The sequence below is a fragment of the Myxocyprinus asiaticus genome, chromosome 23, assembly GCF_019703515.2.
Source record: "Myxocyprinus asiaticus isolate MX2 ecotype Aquarium Trade chromosome 23, UBuf_Myxa_2, whole genome shotgun sequence".
Lineage (NCBI taxonomy): Eukaryota > Metazoa > Chordata > Actinopteri > Cypriniformes > Catostomidae > Myxocyprinus > Myxocyprinus asiaticus.
Window position 1 is genome coordinate 45202121 of NC_059366.1, and position 20031 is coordinate 45222151.

The 20031-nt window shown below is 38.7% G+C and overlaps 1 protein-coding gene across 2 annotated transcripts in view; it reads right to left on the minus strand.

Moving 5' to 3' along the window:
* Window positions 1–6394: 6394 nt before the first annotated feature.
* Window positions 6395–20031, minus strand: part of LOC127414354 (myopalladin-like) — a 36401-nt gene continuing 22764 nt past the window's right edge. Inside the window, exons 15-22 of one of the 2 annotated variants that reach the window (XM_051652323.1) lie at window positions 19217–19366; window positions 16803–16879; window positions 16598–16724; window positions 16246–16453; window positions 14284–14449; window positions 10220–10353; window positions 9880–9949; window positions 6395–7767 (exon numbers count right to left, since the gene is read on the minus strand). In XM_051652323.1, the coding sequence (XP_051508283.1) occupies window positions 9915–9949; window positions 10220–10353; window positions 14284–14449; window positions 16246–16453; window positions 16598–16724; window positions 16803–16879; window positions 19217–19366 (897 nt within the window). In that variant the 3' untranslated portion in view covers window positions 6395–7767; window positions 9880–9914. The remainder of the gene's footprint in view (window positions 7768–9879; window positions 9950–10219; window positions 10354–14283; window positions 14450–16245; window positions 16454–16597; window positions 16725–16802; window positions 16880–19216; window positions 19367–20031) is intronic. The other variant, XM_051652322.1, reaches the window with a different exon arrangement.

Sequence of the window (20031 nt, forward strand, 5' to 3'; positions counted from 1 at the left end):
TCTGGTTTTCGGTGTGCTATTGCAGAACCAATGTCCAAAAGTGTTTGTCTATTGTAGACAATAAGGCAGACAACATCCAAGACAAAAAAAACATAAGAATTGTAGACAAAACAAACAAAAAACTGCAACATTGAGTCAGAGCTCACAACGCAGCAGCCATACTTGGTACCATCTTGAGCTGACAAGTAGTAGTAATAATAATAATAATAATAATAATAAGGTCGGTAAATTCCCAGCTCTACTTAGTGCCGACTGTTAACATTGACTTGAGTTCTATTGCGGAAGCATATTGCAGAGGGCACTTATGTTGTTCAAGCTAGAGCTGCAATAAAGTAAGGACCAAGTCAATGGCTAAAAGCGTGGGCAAAAAAAAAAAAAAAATGATAAAAAACCCCAAAACTAAATCAGTATGATAACACGTAATAAAGTCACTCTACATCTCTTGTTGTGTGAATGAACAAGGAGCGCGTCCCCCAATGATCGCCGAACAAGTCGGGGTCGAAATTTGGCTATTGATAACTCATGTGAAGCTGAAGGATTGCACAGCCGAGACTACGTATCATAGGAGCCAGCCAGTTGAAGCACAAACATCTGCCACCAGCACCAAGTCAAGCAAGAACAGACATAGCTGGACTCGGGAAGAAAAGAAAGTAGTTATGTGGGCATACCACTATGCAGTAATTAACAACACACCTAAATACAATGGGTGCATATAAGGTCTGGAGAGCATACAAGCCATCGTTTCTCACAGACTTTGATCGTTTAAAACTCTCCAACCAACAGAGAGTAACAGAGAAAAAGAAAATATTTACAGCTGCTGAAATCAACAAGATGGTCACAGACATCAAGCAGCAATCAATGACTGTGCCGAGCCCTATCGAGATGGAAGAAGACCTGCTGGCTATACAAAATGCAAAGCAGGTGGAGGTGACTCAACATCCAATGGCATCACAGGAATCAATGGCATTGATCTATATGGAGCTAAAAATCAGACAGAAACTCTGTTACAAGCTGCAAACTTGGCCTTAACCAAGATCAGTAAGGACGAGCACCTCAACCTTACAGAGCTCAACCATCTGGTCTACACCACAGCTGCAGTCATAGCTGGCGAGATCAAACCGAGGACATCAAGAAAGGGTCAACATCAATTGAACGAGGACCCCAGATGGAAGAAATGATTGAAAACCAGGATTGATTCCCATTGGAAAGAGATTTCGGCCATAGGGTGCACATGAAGGCAGACAGAATCATGAGCTCAACAATGCACATTAGCTGAAGTAATTCAAATACTCAAAATGAAGCTCCAAGTAAAAGCACAAAGATTAAGGAGGTACATAAAACGGTCTGATCATTTCCATCAAAACAGACTATTTCAAACAAAACCAAAAGCAAGCACCTACAATAGAGCCACCCTCACAAGAGCGCATCAAAAGCTTTTGGAGAAAAATCTTGGAAGAAGATAGACCACATAATATCCAGTCTTCCTGGATAAAACTTGAATCCCAAAATTTCCCAGATATAACACCAGAAGAGTGGAAGGATTTCTCTTCAGAGGAAATTTGGTCGGCCATTTAGGATCTCCCCAACTGGAAGTCTCCAGTTCCAGACAAGGTCCAAAACTGTTGGATCAAAAGCTTTGATGCGTTGCACCAAGATTTTGCAAAAGTCATAAGTGAGGCAACCAAAGATCAGAGTAAGTTACCAGACTGATTCACCACAGGAGTGACATACCTCCTACCCAAAGGCAAGGATCCAATGGATTCAAAGGACTAACGCCCGATCACGTGCCTCCCAACTATGTACAAGTTCCAAACGGCCCTGATCTCAGAAGAGCTGTATGAAAAAAATGCAAGGATGCAAAGATCAGCTCCTCATAGACAAGGCAGTCATTGAGAATGCAGAAAAGAAAAAGAGGAATTTGAGCACGGCATGGATCAGTTACAAGAAGTGCATTTGATAGTATCCCACATAGTTGGATCATTACATCATTACAAACATACCGAGTAATCCCAACCATCATCAGCTTCATAGAAGGTGTAATGAAGGGCTGGAAAACAGAGCTGAAGTTATTCCATGCCAATGGTTGCATCAAGACAGGCAGAATAGCCATCAATTGATGAATTTTTCAAGGTGACTCTCTATCGCCATTGCTATTTTGCGTTTCACTAATACCGCTAACAAACATACTGAATGACGGGTGCCTACGCTACCAGATAAAAAAAATCTACATAAATAATTTGCTTTATACTGTATGGACGATCTCAAACAATTTGCAAAAGACGAAGACCAACTAAATCAAGAACTGAGGCTGGTCAAAATGTTCAGCAATGATATTCAGATGGAATTTGGGCTGGATAAGTGATCGAAAGTCTCCATGAAGAAAGGCAAGCTGGCGATAACAACGAACATCGCCTGGATGACGAATATGAAATAAAAAATCTAAATCAGGATGAGGTCTATAAATGTCTAGGACTAGATGAAAGCGATGCAAATCCAGCAAAACACTATGAAGAACGAGATCAGGAAGGAGTACTACCGCCGCCTAAGACTCATCCTTGGTACTGCATTGAATTCAAAGAACAAGATTCAAGCAATTGACACCTTAGCCGTACCAGTATCACAGTACAGCTTTGGAATCATTGACTGGAGAAGATGAGCTCCAAGTTATGGACTGAAAAAAAAGGAACATTTTAACGTGAAATGACTTTCATCACCCAAAAGCTGACATTGATTGCCTGTACATCCCTAGGGGTAGAGGTGGACATGGCCTTACAGAAATTGAGGGTGCATACAACAATACAATGTTTGGGCTAAGTGACTATATTAAGCAATCTGGTAACAAGTTCACAGATAATCAAAAATGATGAAGATTCCAAAGCCAAATATTCCCTTACTAAAATTGGACAAGAAATCAGAAAGAAATACCTACAGCCTGAGTATGCAAGTCAGACACTGACATCAACTCTGACAATGAAGACCAAACTAAAAATTGTGTTAAAAAGCGAGAAGATAAATAACATCAGATCAAAGTCTCTTCACGGTCAATACTTTTAAAATTTAGACCAACAATATGTTGACAACAAAATGACAATGAACTGGCTGCGAAGTGCATGCCTCAAGGCAGAAATTGAGAGTCTTATAATAGCAGCTCAAGATGTGCCATCAACAATAGGAGCATTTTAGGCACATCATCGCAGAAAGTTCCATGCTAGCACTGACTGAATACATGCATTGGCATAATAAGATCGCTAGCTATCTGCACTGGTCAATGTTAAAAGAACTTGGCCTGAGTGTGCCTGATCACTGGTATGAGCACCAGCCAGAGAAAGTTGTGAATACGGAAGATACCACATTTATGTATGACATGGCGGTGCAGACGGATCACACCATAGGGGCAAACTGGCCCAACATTATCTTCCATGATAAGAAGGGAAAGCAATTGTCTACTTATAGATGTTTCTATACCAGACAGCATGAATATCTCTCTCAAGGAAGCAGAGAAGATCAACAAATACAAAGACCTGGAGACTGAGGTATCATGGATGTGGAACATGAAAGCTAAAGTGATCCCAGTTGTGGTGGGGGCACTAGGAACTATGAAGATTGGGTTCTGAAATTATACCAGTCAGCTCCCAAGAAACATCCACCCTGAACAGATAAAAAAAAAATAGCACTCTTATGTCCTGTCCATTGGACAATAAAATGCAACCTGAGGATTAAGGAAGAGTCCGGGTAGAAAGCCATCAGCCAAAAAGCTGAGTTCAATAAAAAATTATTATTTAATATAATAAAACCCTTTTATTCCATTACTATTCCACTATTCCATTAAATGTAACAGATATTGAAATCAATATCAAATAAATGCAAGGTGACATTTTTGGTCTAAACCCTTGTGCATCAATAAAAACAAAAGTTACTCAGAGGTCCTTAGAGGACAAAAATGTCCATGTCAAGAAACTGCCACAATAAGAAACGTCCTCTCACTTTCAACTGCTTTTATTTTCATCAAACTTAACATGTGTAAATATTTGTGTGAACACAAAAAGATTCAACAACTAAGACATAAACTGAGCAAGTTTCACAGACATGTGACTAACAGAAATGGAATAATGTGTCCCTGAACAAAATCAAAAAAGTAACAGTCAGTATCTGGTGTGGCCACCAGCTGCATTAATACTGCAGTGCATCTCCTCCTCATGGACTGCACCAGATTTGCCAGTTCTTCCTGTGAGATGTTACCCCACTCTTCCACCAAGGCACATGCAAGTTCCCGGACATTTCTGGGGGGAATGGTCCTAGCCCTCACCCTCTGATCCAACAGGTCCCAGACGTGCTCAATGGGATTGAGATCCGGGCTCTTCACTGGCCATGGCAGAACACTGACATTCCTGTCTTGCAGGAAATCATGCACAGAATGAGCAGTATGGCTGGTGGCATTGTCAGGATGAGCTTGCAGGAACGGTACCACATGAGGGAGGAGGATGTCTTCCCTGTATTGCACAGCGTTGAGATTGCCTGCAATGACAACAAGCTCAGTCCGATGATGCTGTGACACACTGCCCCAGACCATGACGGACCCTCCACCTTCAAATCGATCCCACTCCAGAGTACAGACCTCAGTGTAATGCTCATTCCTTTGACGATAAACACGAGTCCAATCATCACCCCTGGTGAGACAAAACCGCAACTCATCAGTGAAGAGCACTTTTTGCCAGTCCTGTCTGGTCCAGCGAAGGTGGGTTTGCGCCCATAGGCGATGATGTTGCCGGTGATATCTGGTAAGGACCTGCCTTACAACAGGCCTACAAGTCCTCAGTCCAGCCTCTCTCAGACTATTGCGGACAGTCTGAGCACTGATGGAGGGATTGTGCGTTCCTGGTATAACTCGGGCAGTTGTTGTTGCCATCCTGTACCTGTCCCGCAGGTGTGATATTCGGATGTACCGATCCTGTGCAGGTGTTGTTACACGTGGTCTGCCACTGCGAGGATGATCAGCTGTCCTTCCTGTCTCCCTGTAGTGCTGTCCTAGGCGTCTCACAGTACAGACATCGCAATTTACTGCCCTGGCCACATCTGCAGTCCTCATGCCTCCATGCAGCATGCCTAAGGCACATTCACTTGGGACCCTGGGCATCTTATTTCTGGTGTTTTTCAGAGTCAGTAGAAAGGTCTCTTTAGTGTCTTAAGTTTTTATAACTGTGACCTTAATTGCCTACCGTCTGTAAGCTGTTAGTGTCTTAACGACCGTTCCACAGGTGCATGTTCATTAATTGTTCATGGTTCATTGAACAAGCATGGAAAACATTGTTTAAACCCTTTACAATAAATATCTGTAAAGTTATTTGGATTTTTATAAAATTATCTTTAAAATACAGTGTCCTGAAAAAGGGATGTTTCTTTTTTTGCTGAGTTAATTATTTTCCACTTTCACTGACTTAGATTTTTTTACCAACATCAGTCCTGATCATAACTACCAAATATTCATTCATTTTCAGGATTTTAAACCTTTAAATGCAAGTTTGTTTATATAATGCCACTGTTGTGTTTTGCGCACACACACACACATTTCTCAATACACACATACAAAACACACTCTGACATCTATAAAAACACACCCACACAATTTTAGCTGCAGCATTTATTCAGTTGGCCTGCAGTGCTCTATAATACAGCAAACAGAGAATAGGGGAAAAGCATGTATTTGCTCCATAGGCTGAACATGAGAAAAATGGTGCTATCTGGTGGAAAATATTAAAAATGTAAATTTCGAAGCCAGTGCTCTGGAATGAAAGTATAATATCATAGAATTCATGATTTTATTAATTTAATGGCACTGGGCTCAAATATTGCAATATTGCAAATATTGCTGTTTTAATGGGTTTCAATGGGGACATTTTTGTTCTGAAGGTCCTGAGTGTAACTATTTTGTGTACACAGTGTATTCTAGATGTATTATAGGAACTGAGGTTGATATATTAAAATTCCCCCAAAAATACACACCTTTGGCAAAATTTACGCCGTTGGCATTAACACAGCCAATTTGATCGAAGAAACAAAAATGAAAAAGACAAAAATGTCCCAAAGGTCGCACAATGGTTAACATCACAGAATAAATAATATTTAACTTAGCCAGTCTGAGCCAAACAACAACACTTAACAAGTCAGTTTTATTTATTGTATTTTCTCTGGGTAATCTAAGTGAGACTTATCTGGCTTACTATTTTCCTTCTGTCAAGCTACTGGATTGTAAAATGAGAAAGCTCTAATTTAACAGCCAGCATTGAACATTTCATTGGGGACAGCTGCAATGTTTATTATCAGACTGCATGCAATATATGTGCACAACTTGTTCACAGCATAAATTATTAAAGAAGTGACACATTACCTATGTTTGAATAAATATAATTTTATTTTCAAGAAAAGAAACCTATTATACATTTTCACAAAATATGTATTTGCATTTAATAATTCTATCGGTTGTATAACAATATACTGTATCATATCAAAGTCTTTGTAAACTTCCACAACAACTATATAATATCTAGTAAAATATTTCTGATTCTATCATATTGCTCGGTCTATAGAGAATTACATCAAGCAGCAGTAACAATATTATATAAACATTTCAAAATACAGATTCTTTCCATGAAGCATAGCAGAATTATGAGGCACCTATTTCCCCCATAGGCATGTAATAAAGCATAGTTTTGTTTAAAAGAAGTGCAATAATAACACAAGGTTTTACAGAAACAGGTTGCATTGGCCTGAAGTTCAAAGAACCAGTGAAATTCCTATTCGTTATTTCTAAAAGATAATTGGCTTATGAGTGTGAACATGACTGTGCTTTACACATTTTATTTAAAAAATGAAAAGGACTTAAACAGATTCTGTCATATCTACACTAAAAATTATTAGAAATAGGCAAGATACTAGACATTAGTTACTAGATATTCTAAAATACTGGACTTGGTTGTTTAAACGTTGGCCCTTTTGCAATGACGTGCTAAACAAAGGTCTATTTTCTATTGGGAAATAGTCCCCTATTTACGATCTTGCAAGGAGAGGCAAGTCAGTTCGCATAACAACACTTGTATTGTTTGGTGTAAAGGCACAGATTTAAAATAGCTAGCACAGTCATTTACAAAAAATAAAGTAAATAATCTATATTCAGCTGTACATCGCATGCTTGCGTTATTATATCAAAACCTGAAACCTTCGAAAGCTATTATTTAGAGTTGGTAATGCAACAGACACACAGCCTAATAACAAGGAAAACATATGAATAATAATACATCATTTTATTATATGCATGTGCAATATGGAAGGCAAAACCGCAAACAAGTGAAAAACAAAGATCAAAGACCAGAACATACTGGCATATTATGCCTAATGCCTCAAGATGGCACAATTTCAGTGGTTATTAAATGAAAATGCATGTGCAAATACTGTTAATATTAAGAAAATGCAGGGAGGAAAAAAGAGACTACATTATCTGCCATTATATGCCAACTACTAAACATACAGTATTCCTCTAATATAAATGTAGTGCCTTTAACGTATTTGTGCACCATCATAAACCTGCAAGATTTTACAGCTCCTCACTCTCTGTTGTAGGTTTTGACTGAGGGGCCGTGAATATGACAGGGCCGTTGTCACCCGCTGGAAAGGCAGACTTTATATCCAGACCTTGTCCAGTGAGAGCTGCGTAGCGACTTCATGTAAGTTGTGTTTTCCTCATGGGTGGATGGACGTGTTGGTGCCACTGAGCTGCACGAGAAAAACAAGGGGAAAACGTCTGTTCAGTTGCAGTGAAGTTTCTACATTAGTTGTCTGTGCTAAAGGTAAACAGTTCATTTACAGTGCATCCGGAAAGTATTCACAGCGCTCCACTTTTTCCACATTTTGTTATGTTACAGCCTTATTCATTTTCCTCAGAATTCTACAAACAATACCCCATAATGACAACGTGAAAGAAGTTTGTTTGAAATCTTTGCAAATTTATTAAAAATAAAAAAATGAAAAAAATCACATGTACAGAAGTATTCACAGCCTTTGCCATGACACTCAAAATTGAGCTCAGGTGCATCCTGTTTCCACTGATCATCCTTGAGATGTTTCTACAACTTGATTGGAGTCCACCTGTGGTAAATTCAGTTGATTGGACATGATTTGGAAAGGCACACACCTGTCTATATAAGGTCCCACAGTTAACAGTGCACGTCAGAGCACAAACCAAGCCATGAAGTCCAAGGAATTGTCTGTAGACCGCCGAGACAGGATTGTATCGAGGCACAGATCTGGGGAAGGGTACAGAAAAATTTCTGCAGCATTGAAGGTCCCAATGAGCACAGTGGCCTCCATCATCCGTAAATGGAAGAAGTTTGGAACCACCAGGACTCTTCCTAGAGCTGGCCGCCCGGCCAAACTGAGCGATCGGGGGAGAAGGGCCTTAGTCAGGGAGGTGACCAAGAACCCGATGGTCACTCTGACAGAGCTCCAGCATTTCTCTGTGGAGAGAGGAGAACCTTCCAGAAGAACAACCATCTCTGCAGCACTCCACCAATCAGGCCTGTATGGTAGAGTGGCCAGACGGAAGCCACTCCTCAGTAAAAGGCACACGACAGCCCGCCTGGAGTTTGCCAAAAGGCACCTGAAGGACTCTCAGACCATGAGAAACAAAGATTGAACTCTTTGGCCTGAATGGCAAGCTTCATGTCTGGAGGAAACCAGGCACCGCTCATCACCTGGCCAATACCATCCCTACAGTGAAGCATGGTGGTGGCAGCATCATGCTGTGGGGATGTTTTTCAGCGGCAGGAACTGGGAGACTAGTCAGGATCGAGGGAAAGATGAATGCAGCAATGTACAGAGACATCCTTGATGAAAACCTGCTCCAGAGCGCTCTGGACCTCAGACTGGGGCGAAGGTTCATCTTCCAACAGGACAACGACCCTAAGCACACAGCCAAGATAACAAAGGAGTGGCTCCGGGACAACTCTGTGAATGTCCTTGAGTGGCCCAGCCAGAGCCCAGACTTGAACCCGATTGAACATCTCTGGAGAGATCTGAAAATGGCTGTGCACCAATGCTCCCCATCCAACCTGATGGAGCTTGAGAGGTCCTGCAAAGAAGAATGGGAGAAACTGCCCAAAAATAGGTGTGCCAAGCTTGTAGCATCATACTCAAAAAGACTTGAGGCTGTAATTGGTGCCAAAGGTGCTTCAACAAAGTATTGAGCAAAGGCTGTGAATACTTATGTACATGTGATTTTTTTCGTTTTTTATTTTTAATAAATTTGCAAAGATTTCAAACAAACTTCTTTCACATTGTCATTATGGGGTATTGTTTGTAGAATTTTGAGGAAAATAATGAATTTAATCCATTTTGGAATAAGGCTGTAACATAACAAAATGTGGAAAAAGTGAAGTGCTGTGAATACTTTCCGGATGCACTGTATTTGTTTTAGAGTTGTTGAACATAAACTTATTTTTAAACATCATTTAGGTTCAAACTGATATGAATGTATAAGGTCAAGTGCATATTTTAGGTGGTGTAGCTAGTCACCATTCCTTTAAAGTTTTGCAATATTTCAATAGTCATGTGGTGTGAAAAACAGGGATTAGGCATTATAAATGAGTAAGCTGAGTTTCTGAACGAAATATAAGAACGATTAATAATGTTCTTTGCAAAATAACGGCAATCTATATTCTAAGGTCTCTCTTCTCTCTCTCTGTCCTTTAGAATCAAAGCACATGCTTATCATGTTCAACTAAAATGTGACAGTAAGTCGTGTAATTCTGAAACTTTACCAAGATAAACCATATGGTCTTTGGCTACATAAAACATTTCTGAAACAAAATAACTTTATTAACCAGTTACCAGCATTCAAAAATAATGCTTTCACTCTGGAACAATTAAAAGCGTCTTTGTTCCCGTCTTTGGTTACGTTCTGCAAAAAAAAAAAAATCTTTTCATTTTTATTCCTTGAACCATTTCTAATCCCTGGTGACAAACAAATGATTAAAAGTACAAATATTCCATGATGTCTCTTAATTAATGGGGTCTTAATTAATTAAACATCATGTACAATAATCATTAGATTATTTAAATGAATTAGAATTTATTCAAGTAATTAGAAAAAATGTTTACTTGTATGTTTATAGTCATATGTCCAAATATAATTTATTGTTCTGAAACCTTAAAGACACAACTGACTCACCATAAATGTCTAATCTGGCCGTGCATGATATGATGCCAGCCTCATTTTTTGCAGACACCGTGTACCAGCCAGCGTCCTCTTTTCTGGTTGGTTGAATTAGCAAACAAACATATCCTGTAGTGTCTTGATGCATGCTGGGAGAACACAGATACAGAAAGTGAATTTCAATAGTATCAGTGCAGTTTCATTCAGTTGGTGGGTGATGGGTGAAGACCACATCAAACACAAGCACACAAGAAGTATGAAATTATATTTTGCATAAAGAAAATGTTTGTCTGTTTGCTGGACTCTTTTTATAATTCCTATTTTTATCAAAAGTTATTTTCACTATATTTGCATTACTAAAATACAGTATTTTTTACTGTATATAAGGAAAAATACAGAAATACAATTATATATTTTTTGTATTTAAATGAGCAAATATTAAAGGCAGTACATCAAATACTACCATAATGTACAAATATTTTGAAAAGATACTTTGTAAACAGTATATACAGGTGCATCTCAATAAATTAGAATGTCGTGGAAAAGTTCATTTATTTCAGTAATTCAGCTCAAATTGTGAAACTCGTGTATTAAATAAATTCAATGCACACAGACTGAAGTAGTTTAAGTCTTTTGTTCTTTTAATTGTGATGATTTTGGCTCACATTTAACAAAAACCCACCAATTCACTATCTCAAAAAATTAGAATATGGTGACATGCCAATCAGCTAATCAACTCAAAACACCTGCAAAGGTTTCCTGAGCCTTCAAAATGGTCTCTCAGTTTGGTTCACTAGGCTACACAATCATGGGGAAGACTGCTGATCTGACAGTTGTCCAGAAGACAATCATTGACACCCTTCACAAGGAGGGTAAGCCACAAACATTCATTGCCAAAGAAGCTGGCTGTTCACAGAGTGCTGTATCCAAGCATGTTAACAGAAAGTTGAGTGGAAGGAAAAAGTGTGGAAGAAAAAGATGCACAACCAACCGAGAGAACCGCAGCCTTATGATTGTCAAGCAAAATCGATTCAAGAATTTGGGTGAACTTCACAAGGAATGGACTGAGGCTGGGGTCAAGGCATCAAGAGCCACCACACACAGACGTGTCAAGGAATTTGGCTGCAGTTGTCGTATTCCTCTTGTTAAGCCACTCCTGAACCACAGACAACGTCAGAGGCGTCTTACCTGGGCTAAGGAGAAGAAGAACTGGACTGTTGCCCAGTGTTCCAAAGTCCTCTTTTCAGATGAGAGCAAGTTTTGTATTTCATTTGGAAACCAAGGTCCTAGAGTCTGGAGGAAGGGTGGAGAAGCTCATAGCCCAAGTTGCTTGAAGTCCAGTGTTAAGTTTCCACAGTCTGTGATGATTTGGGGTGCAATGTCATCTGCTGGTGTTGGTCCATTGTGTTTTTTGAAAACCAAAGTCACTGCACCCGTTTTCCAAGAAATTTTGGAGCACTTCAGGCTTCCTTCTGCTGACCAGCTTTTTAAAGATGCTGATTTCATTTTCCAGCAGGATTTGGCACCTGCCCACACTGCCAAAAGCACCAAAAGTTGGTTAAATGACCATGGTGTTGGTGTGCTTGACTGGCCAGCAAACTCACCAGACCTGAACCCCATAGAGAATCTATGGGGTACTGTCAAGAGGAAAATGAGAAACAAGAGACCAAAAAATGCAGATGAGCTGAAGGCCACTGTCAAAGAAACCTGGGCTTCCATACCACCTCAGCAGTGCCACAAACTGATCACCTCCATGCCACGCCGAATTGAGGCAGTAATTAAAGCAAAAGGAGCCCCTACCAAGTATTGAGTACATATACAGTAAATGAACTTACTTTCCAGAAGGCCAACAATTCACTAAAAATGTTTTTTTTATTGGTCTTATGATGTATTCTAATTTTTTGAGATAGTGAATTGGTGGGTTTTTGTTAAATGTGAGCCAAAATCATCACAATTAAAAGAACCAAAGACTTAAACTACTTCAGTCTGTGTGCATTGAATTTATTTAATACACAAGTTTCACAATTTGAGTTAAATTACTGAAATAAATGAACTTTTCCATGACATTCTAATTTATTGAGATGCACCTGTATATATATATATTTTTTTCACATTACACTAATGAGAATTTTTTTGTGGGTGGCTTAATTGTAATGAAAATAATGTTCCAATGCAATATACAATTGTTCTGGCTTTATTTATTATCTATATGTATATATTTATATATATTTAAAATATATACATATTAAATGAGTGTAACATATTAATAATAAATATAAAACAAATAAATGTAATATATATATATATACACACACACACACATATAATAAATATGTTATATACATATATATTTAAAACAGGCTTTATTTACAATATACAGTGCATCCGGAAAGTATTCACAGCGCTTCACTTTTTCCACATTTTGTTACGTTACAGCCTTATTCCAAAATGGATTAAATTCATTATTTTCCTCAGAATTCTACAAACAATACCCCATAATGACAACGTGAAAGAAGTTTGTTTGAAATCTTTGCAAATGTATTAAAAATAAAAAACGAAAAAAATCACATGTACATAAGTATTCACACCCTTTGCCATGACACTCAAAATTGAGCTCAGGTGCATTCTGTTTCCACTGATCATCCTTGAGATGTTTCTACAACTTGATTGGAGTCCACCTGTGGTAAATTCAGTTGATTGGACATGATTTGGAAAGGCACACACCTGTCTATATAAGGTCCCACAGTTAACAGTGCATGTCAGAGCACAAACCAAGCCATGAAGTCCAAGGAATTGTCTGAAGACCTCCGAGACAGGATTGTATCGAGGCACAGATCTGGGGAAGGGTACAGAAAAATTTCTGCAGCATTGAAGGTCCCAATGAGCACAGTGGCCTCCATCATCCGTAAATGGAAGAAGTTTGGAACCACCAGGACTCTTCCTAGAGCTGGCCGCCCGGCCAAACTGAGCGATCGGGGGAGAAGGGCCTTAGTCAGGGAGGTGACCAAGAACCTGATGGTCACTCTGACAGAGCTCCAACGTTTCTCTGTGGAGAGAGGAGAAACTTCCAGAAGAACAACCATCTCTGCAGCACTCCACCAATCAGGCCTGTATGGTAGAGTGGCCAGACGGAAGCCACTCCTCAGTAAAAGGCACATGACAGCCCGCCTGGTGTTTGCCAAAAGGCACCTGAAGGACTCTCAGACCATGAGAAACAAAGATTGAACACTTTGGCCTGAATGGCAAGCGTCATGTCTGGAGGAAACCAGGCACCGCTCATCACCTGGCCAATACCATCCCTACAGTGAAGCATGGTGGTGGCAGCATCATGCTGTGGGGATGTTTTTCAGCGGCAGGAACTGGGAGACTAGTCAGGATCGAGGGAAAGATGAATGCAGCAATGTACAGAGACATCCTTGATGAAACCCTGCTCCAGAGCGCTCTGGACCTCAGACTGGGGTGAAGGTTCATCTTCCAACAGGACAATGACCCTAAGCACACAGCCAAGATAACAAAGGAGTGGCTCCAGGACAATTCTGTGAATGTCCTTGAGTGGCCCAGCCAGAGCCCAGACTTGAACCTGATTGAACATCTCTGGAGAGATCTGAAAATGGCTGTGCACCGATGCTCCCCATCCAACCTGATGGAGCTTGAGAGGTCCTGCAAAGAAGAATGGGAGAAACTGCCCAAAAATAGGTGTGCCAAGCTTGTAGCATCATACTCAAAAAGACTTGAGGCTGTAATTGGTGCCAAAGGTGCTTCAACAAAGTATTGAGCAAAGGCTGTGAATACTTATGTACATGTGATTTTTTTCCGTTTTTTATTTTTAATAAATTTGCAAAGATTTCAAACAAACTTCTTTCACGTTGTCATTATGGGGTATTGTTTGTAGAATTTTGAGGAAAATAATGAATTTAATCCATTGTGGAATAAGGCTGTAACATAACAAAATGCTGAAAAAGTGAAGCGCTGTGAATACTTTCCGGATGTACTGTATTTAAAGTTTACGATTACAGGATTGTTTATTATATCTCTACAACAGGAGTATATATTTCACAGAAAGATCTCAATGCCTTCACCTGATTCTGTCCTTTGAGTGAGGGATTGTGTCGTTGTCTTTCTTCCAGTAAATGACTGGCTGTGGCATTCCCACGACTCGGCACTCTAAACGGACCGGAGCGCCCTCTGCGATACCCGTATTCTGCAGCTTTTCCACAAAATGGGGAGCCTGCTTCATCTCTTTCTCTGTGAATTGTAGAAGAGATTTTAGGGGCATAGAAACATTTAGAGTTTGCATTTGAACAAGTATTTTAGGGTTTAGTGGTTTGTTTCATTGCAGCATTGCAAACGAATTGTAATAATGGGCCCATTGTGACTAGTTGTTTTTGTGCTGTGTGGATAATTTACAGAAACAAATTTAAGAAACAAATATGTTGCTATCTCTGCAACATTTACCACCCAAAATATCCTCAATCCTATAAAAGTGTTTTGAAGACCAATTTTGACAGATTTTTTTTTACATACATTTCCACTGGTTTCTTTGGTCTAAAAATGGTTCAAGGAATGAAAACAAAACCAAAAACAAACTGAACGTAACCAAAAACGGGATAACCGGTTAATTTTGTTCTGATAATATTTTCATGAAATCAAAGATGAAAGGTTTATCACAGTACATTTTTTTTAATTTCACCACCTATTGCCCCCCGAGAAAATTAGGCTTCTTTTGTTTTAGTAGAACATCAGCATGCATTTCGATTCTGAAGGAAACTGCTAGTTTAAAAACCAATGTTAAAAAACAAAAATCATACGAGCAACAAAAGGTGACGTTTATTCCAAACATGTCCATGCAGTGTGTGTGTGTGTGTGTGTGTGTGTGTGTGTGCATGCAGGAGACTGAGAGATTAATTGATTTTAGATGGCCAGATAAATATTTAAAATCTTTTTGGGGATATATTTAATATTAAGAATACATTTATTGAAAAGATGTTACTTTATATATGCTACTGAATACTATGCAATTCCCCCACATGGGAAAAAATGTAATCGTTATTTTTGCTTATTTTGGGTGTTTCTGCTCAGAACGAACCGAAATGAAAAATGTTTTGTTTGTTGTCCCTGTTTTCAATAGTGTACAATTATTTGCATTTGGTTTTTTCCACACACTTCTATTATTATATGGAGGGCCGAATTACTTAATTATTAAATAATTAATTAAATAATTAAATAAGCATTTAAATAAATCAATAAATACATAAGGAAATTGTAAAAAAAAAATAAAATAAAAAAAAAACTATATAAAAAATACAAATTTAATCATTAAATCTCTAAATAAATAAAACAAATGTTTTTTGCATTTCATTTTAAAAGTAGTTCGCATCTGTTTTCATTTTAGCATTATCTTTGTGTTGATTTTTCAATTGGGAGCGGGCTTTGCGTCTTTTTGGGGTTATGGATATCGACTTAATGACAGTTTATTGATTTATTGTGATTAAATGATGAATTTAATGACTTAATATTTTTTACAATTTTATTATGCATTTAAAAATAATAAAAAAAAAAAAATATATATATATATATATATATATATATATATATATATATATATATATATATTTATTTATTTAAAAAAAAAAATGTTTTTATTTTTTTATTTTATTTTGAGTAATTTGGCTTTCCATATTATTGTCGTATCATCTATTTCAGACAACTCCCCCACTAAACTGCACTCAAAAACAAGATGAAATGTGGTTGGTCGCTTTTCATGTCAGTCAGGCGGCTTCTTCCTGTCTAAGTGGGGGGTTCTTGGCCAGAATTAGATGCAAATTAGACCAGACTTTACAGTGCAAATCTAAACACTGCCACTGCGAGACTAATGCAACTAAACTCACTCTTACCAAACAACCAGGCAATATCTACATACAGTATTACAACCAATCTGTCCCACATCCATCAAAAACAGTGACTGTGCACTGCCTGTTTTCAGAAACATTCACAAGCTTGTTAAATTTGATAAAAACAGTCAGAAAAGAACTGTATCTTACCCACGACATTGAGCTCAAGGCAGAATGAGCTCTGTCCAGCTTTATTTGAGGCGATGCAGGTGTACGTGCCATCATCGGCTTGAGTCAGCGGGTCAATCACTAGAGAATGAACCCCATTCTCTCTCACTAGCATTCGATGAGTTACATCTGGATATATTGGTCTCCCGTTCAGTAACCACATGATTTCAGGATGTGGTAATCCACTCACCTAAACAAGAGAAGATTTAAGAAATGCAAAATTAATATACTGTACATTAAAAAAAAAAATGCAACTTCTATCTGCCTTTTAAAAGTCGGATTTTCCTTTGTATTGGATGAAACCTGTTATTGCTTGCTGACGTATCTTATGTACCTTGCAGTCTAACCGACAGAGTTGACCCTCATGTGCTAACATGTCTCCTGGAGCCTGAAGAAAGTGTGGACGAAAGAATCGCTCTTGAACAGGCTCCCCCTCAACCTCCTGCACACGCGCTCGCACTCTTTGGAAATGTTGACAGAAATGTTATACACAACATAAATAAACAAATTTGCACCGGATGATTGCTGATGGAACTCACCTCTGTGCATGCACCATGGGGCGGTTTCGCACGGGACCCGTTTGGACGATCAAATGGCCAGAACAACTTATCCTGCCCTGTAGACATGAACAGATAGGCTTGACTCACAAGCAGCTACTCTACTACATGAAGCAATTTCAGACAAATTTACATCAACATATTACACAATTACATTTACACCACTAAACATTACAGTCATTGACATTCACTCAAAAAATAGCTCTTTGGCTGAACTTGATTCAGTCGTGGACAGTGGTTCCACATGTTTGAAATTACTTAAAAATCACTGTGTAATCTCAACACAAACACTTTGTTTAGAAAGAACCTAGTTGAATTGGGTAAACCAACTAAATTAAATGTGTCAATGCAACTAATAGAAATCTCTTATTTATTTATGTACTAACTAGCAGGTACTAAAAAACAGTTCAAGGAAAGAAAACGGCGAATATTTTTACGGAACATAACCGAAAAGGGGAACAAATGTATTTTTAATTGTTCTGGAGATTTTTCATTAAAACTCGTGCTGAAATGACAAATCAACCTAAAGATAATGCTAAAAGGAAATACAAAATAATTTTTTTTTAATGTAGTGATTTAATTAGTATTTTATAGTGTTTTACAATTTCCTTATATAAATATTGATTTATTTTAATCTTTATTTACTTATTTCATTTTAAATGCTGGAAACCACTTATAACCAGTTAAAGGGATAGTTCACCCAAAAATGAAAATTCTCTCATCATTTACTCAGCCTCATGACATCCCAGGTGTGTATGACTTTCATTCTTCAGCAGAACACATTTGAAGAAAAATAGAAAAATATCTCCGCTCAGCAGGTCCTTAAAATGCAAGTGAATTTCTCTTTTGAAGGTCTAAAAAACAGACAGTCGGTATAAACGTCATCGGTATGACTCCAGCTGTTAATGTCTTCTAAAGTGATACGATTGCTTTTGGTGCGAAAAAGATCAATTTTTAAGTACTTTTTTTTTTACTCTAAATCATGCGTCACAGCCGGAAGAGCAGCGCTGTTTACAAGTGAGAAAGAGGAACACTTTACAGAAGCTTGGTTGGTTTTGGTTTCGATCTGTATTTATCTGTTTCTTTACTCACAATTGTGCATTTGTGTGCTTCTCCTGGATGTCTCAACAGAGTGGAGAACGTGAGATTACCTTGGTATCCATGGCAACGCGAACACGTCACATGAGAGACTGCTTGGACTCCACCCTCTCCTGAAGCCTAACAGAGGCGATGGTTTATAGTTAAAAAGTACTTAAATGTTGATCTTTTTTTGCACCAAAAGTGTTCGTATCGGTTTAAAAGACATTCATTTAACAGATGGAGTCATATCAATGACGTTTATGCTGACTGTCTGTGATTTTTGATGATGATGATGAACGTTACATTTATATAGTGCTTTACTGACACTACACTCAAAGTGCTTTACACAGTGAACAAGGGACTCTCTTCAACCACCACCACTTGGATGATGCGACGGCAGCCATAGTGCGCCAGTACACTCACCACACACCAGCTGTTGGTGGAGAGGAGAGAGTAGAGTTATTGAGCCAATTAATGTATGGGGATTATTATGAAGCTATGATTGAGATGGCCAATGGGGAGAATTTGACCAGGACACCAGGGTTACACCCCTACTCATTTCGAGAATTGTCCTGGGATTTTTAATGACCACAGAGAGTCAGGACCTCAGTTTAATGTCTCATCCGAAGGACGGTGCCTTGTCAAATAAAAATCTCAAATTGGAAGTTGGAAAGGAGACTGCGGAACTTCCGAACCAAAATAAAAAAATACAGTTTTTCCTCAGAACGAACCAAAATGAAAAACATTGTTAACTAGTGGAAGTGATTGTTAGCATGTTCAATACATGCTTGTTGGAAGCACCAGCGTTTGCTCGACGAAGTGAGCCATCAGATTTATGCTTTCATCATCGTTAACTCGAGCTCAAATGTTCACCATGATGGTAACCCCCAAAACTTCAATATAACAGAAACTCTTCTAAATCTCAACATAACAAACCATTAAAACTAACAAGTGTATCTCCCTTTATATTCATTTTGCACCAAAACACACAAAATAACACTTAATTAAGACTTTTACTCTCCCTATCGAGTCCCATGCAAAGAATGCTGAGAAATGGAAATCCCCTGCAGAGTTTATAAATGCTACATTAGCACCACAAAAAACATTCATGTTGTCCCAACTCAGATGGATTCAGTAAACTTTCATTTTACACATTTAAATGGACAGAATGCAATGAAATCAAGTTGAGGCTAAATGTTCTAGAATTGTGTTGCTTTAGTTCATAAGTAAATTGAACAAGCCACAAAGATCTTGTGTGTGTGTGTGTGTGTGTGTGCGTTTCTGATGGTGGTAACAAGCATGTCCGTTGCTGTTACCTGTGGATTTGCTGCCATGACAGTGTAATTTCCGTCATCGTCGCTTGTAGCAGCTTCTATGTGTAAAGAACATGTGCCGTCACCCTCTCTGATTTTCTTATAATGATCATTCTTCTTCAAAATCTGTTTTCCATCCTTAAACCAGTAGACCTGTGAGAAAAGTTCAAAATAAACATCCATCAACCAGTACAATATGTTTTGCTTGTACTACATGTACTTACAGTTTTTACCGAGACTACAAGTACCAAGCATGATTATTATTTATTTACATATCTGTCATAAAATACACAATGACACTGTTATCTTCTGTTCAGACCATATATGGCACAGTTGTAAGGTGGACACCCTTTTCAGAGATACCAACTGGTATTTTGGCCATGACAACTTCCTCTCCTTGGTCTTAAAAATGTCTGACATCACAATTCAGCACATTTTATGGAATTATGTGGAGGTGTATTGTTTTGTATTTATTATTAATATTATTATTTATTTATTTATTTTTTTTCCCATTTTCACCCAATTTGGAATGCCCAATTCCCAATGCACTTTTAAGTCCTCGTGGTGGCGTAGTGATTCGCCTCAATCCGGGTGGCGGAGGACAAATCCCAGCTGCCTCCGCGTCTGAGACCGTCAGCCCACGCATCTTATCACGTGGCTTGTTGAGCACGTTGCCACGGAGACACAGCGCGTGTGGAGGCTTCACGCCATCCACCGCGACATCCACGCTCAACTCACCATGCGCCCCACCGAGAGCGAACCACATTATAGCGACCACGAGGAGGTTACCCCATGTGACTCTACCCTCCCTAGCAACC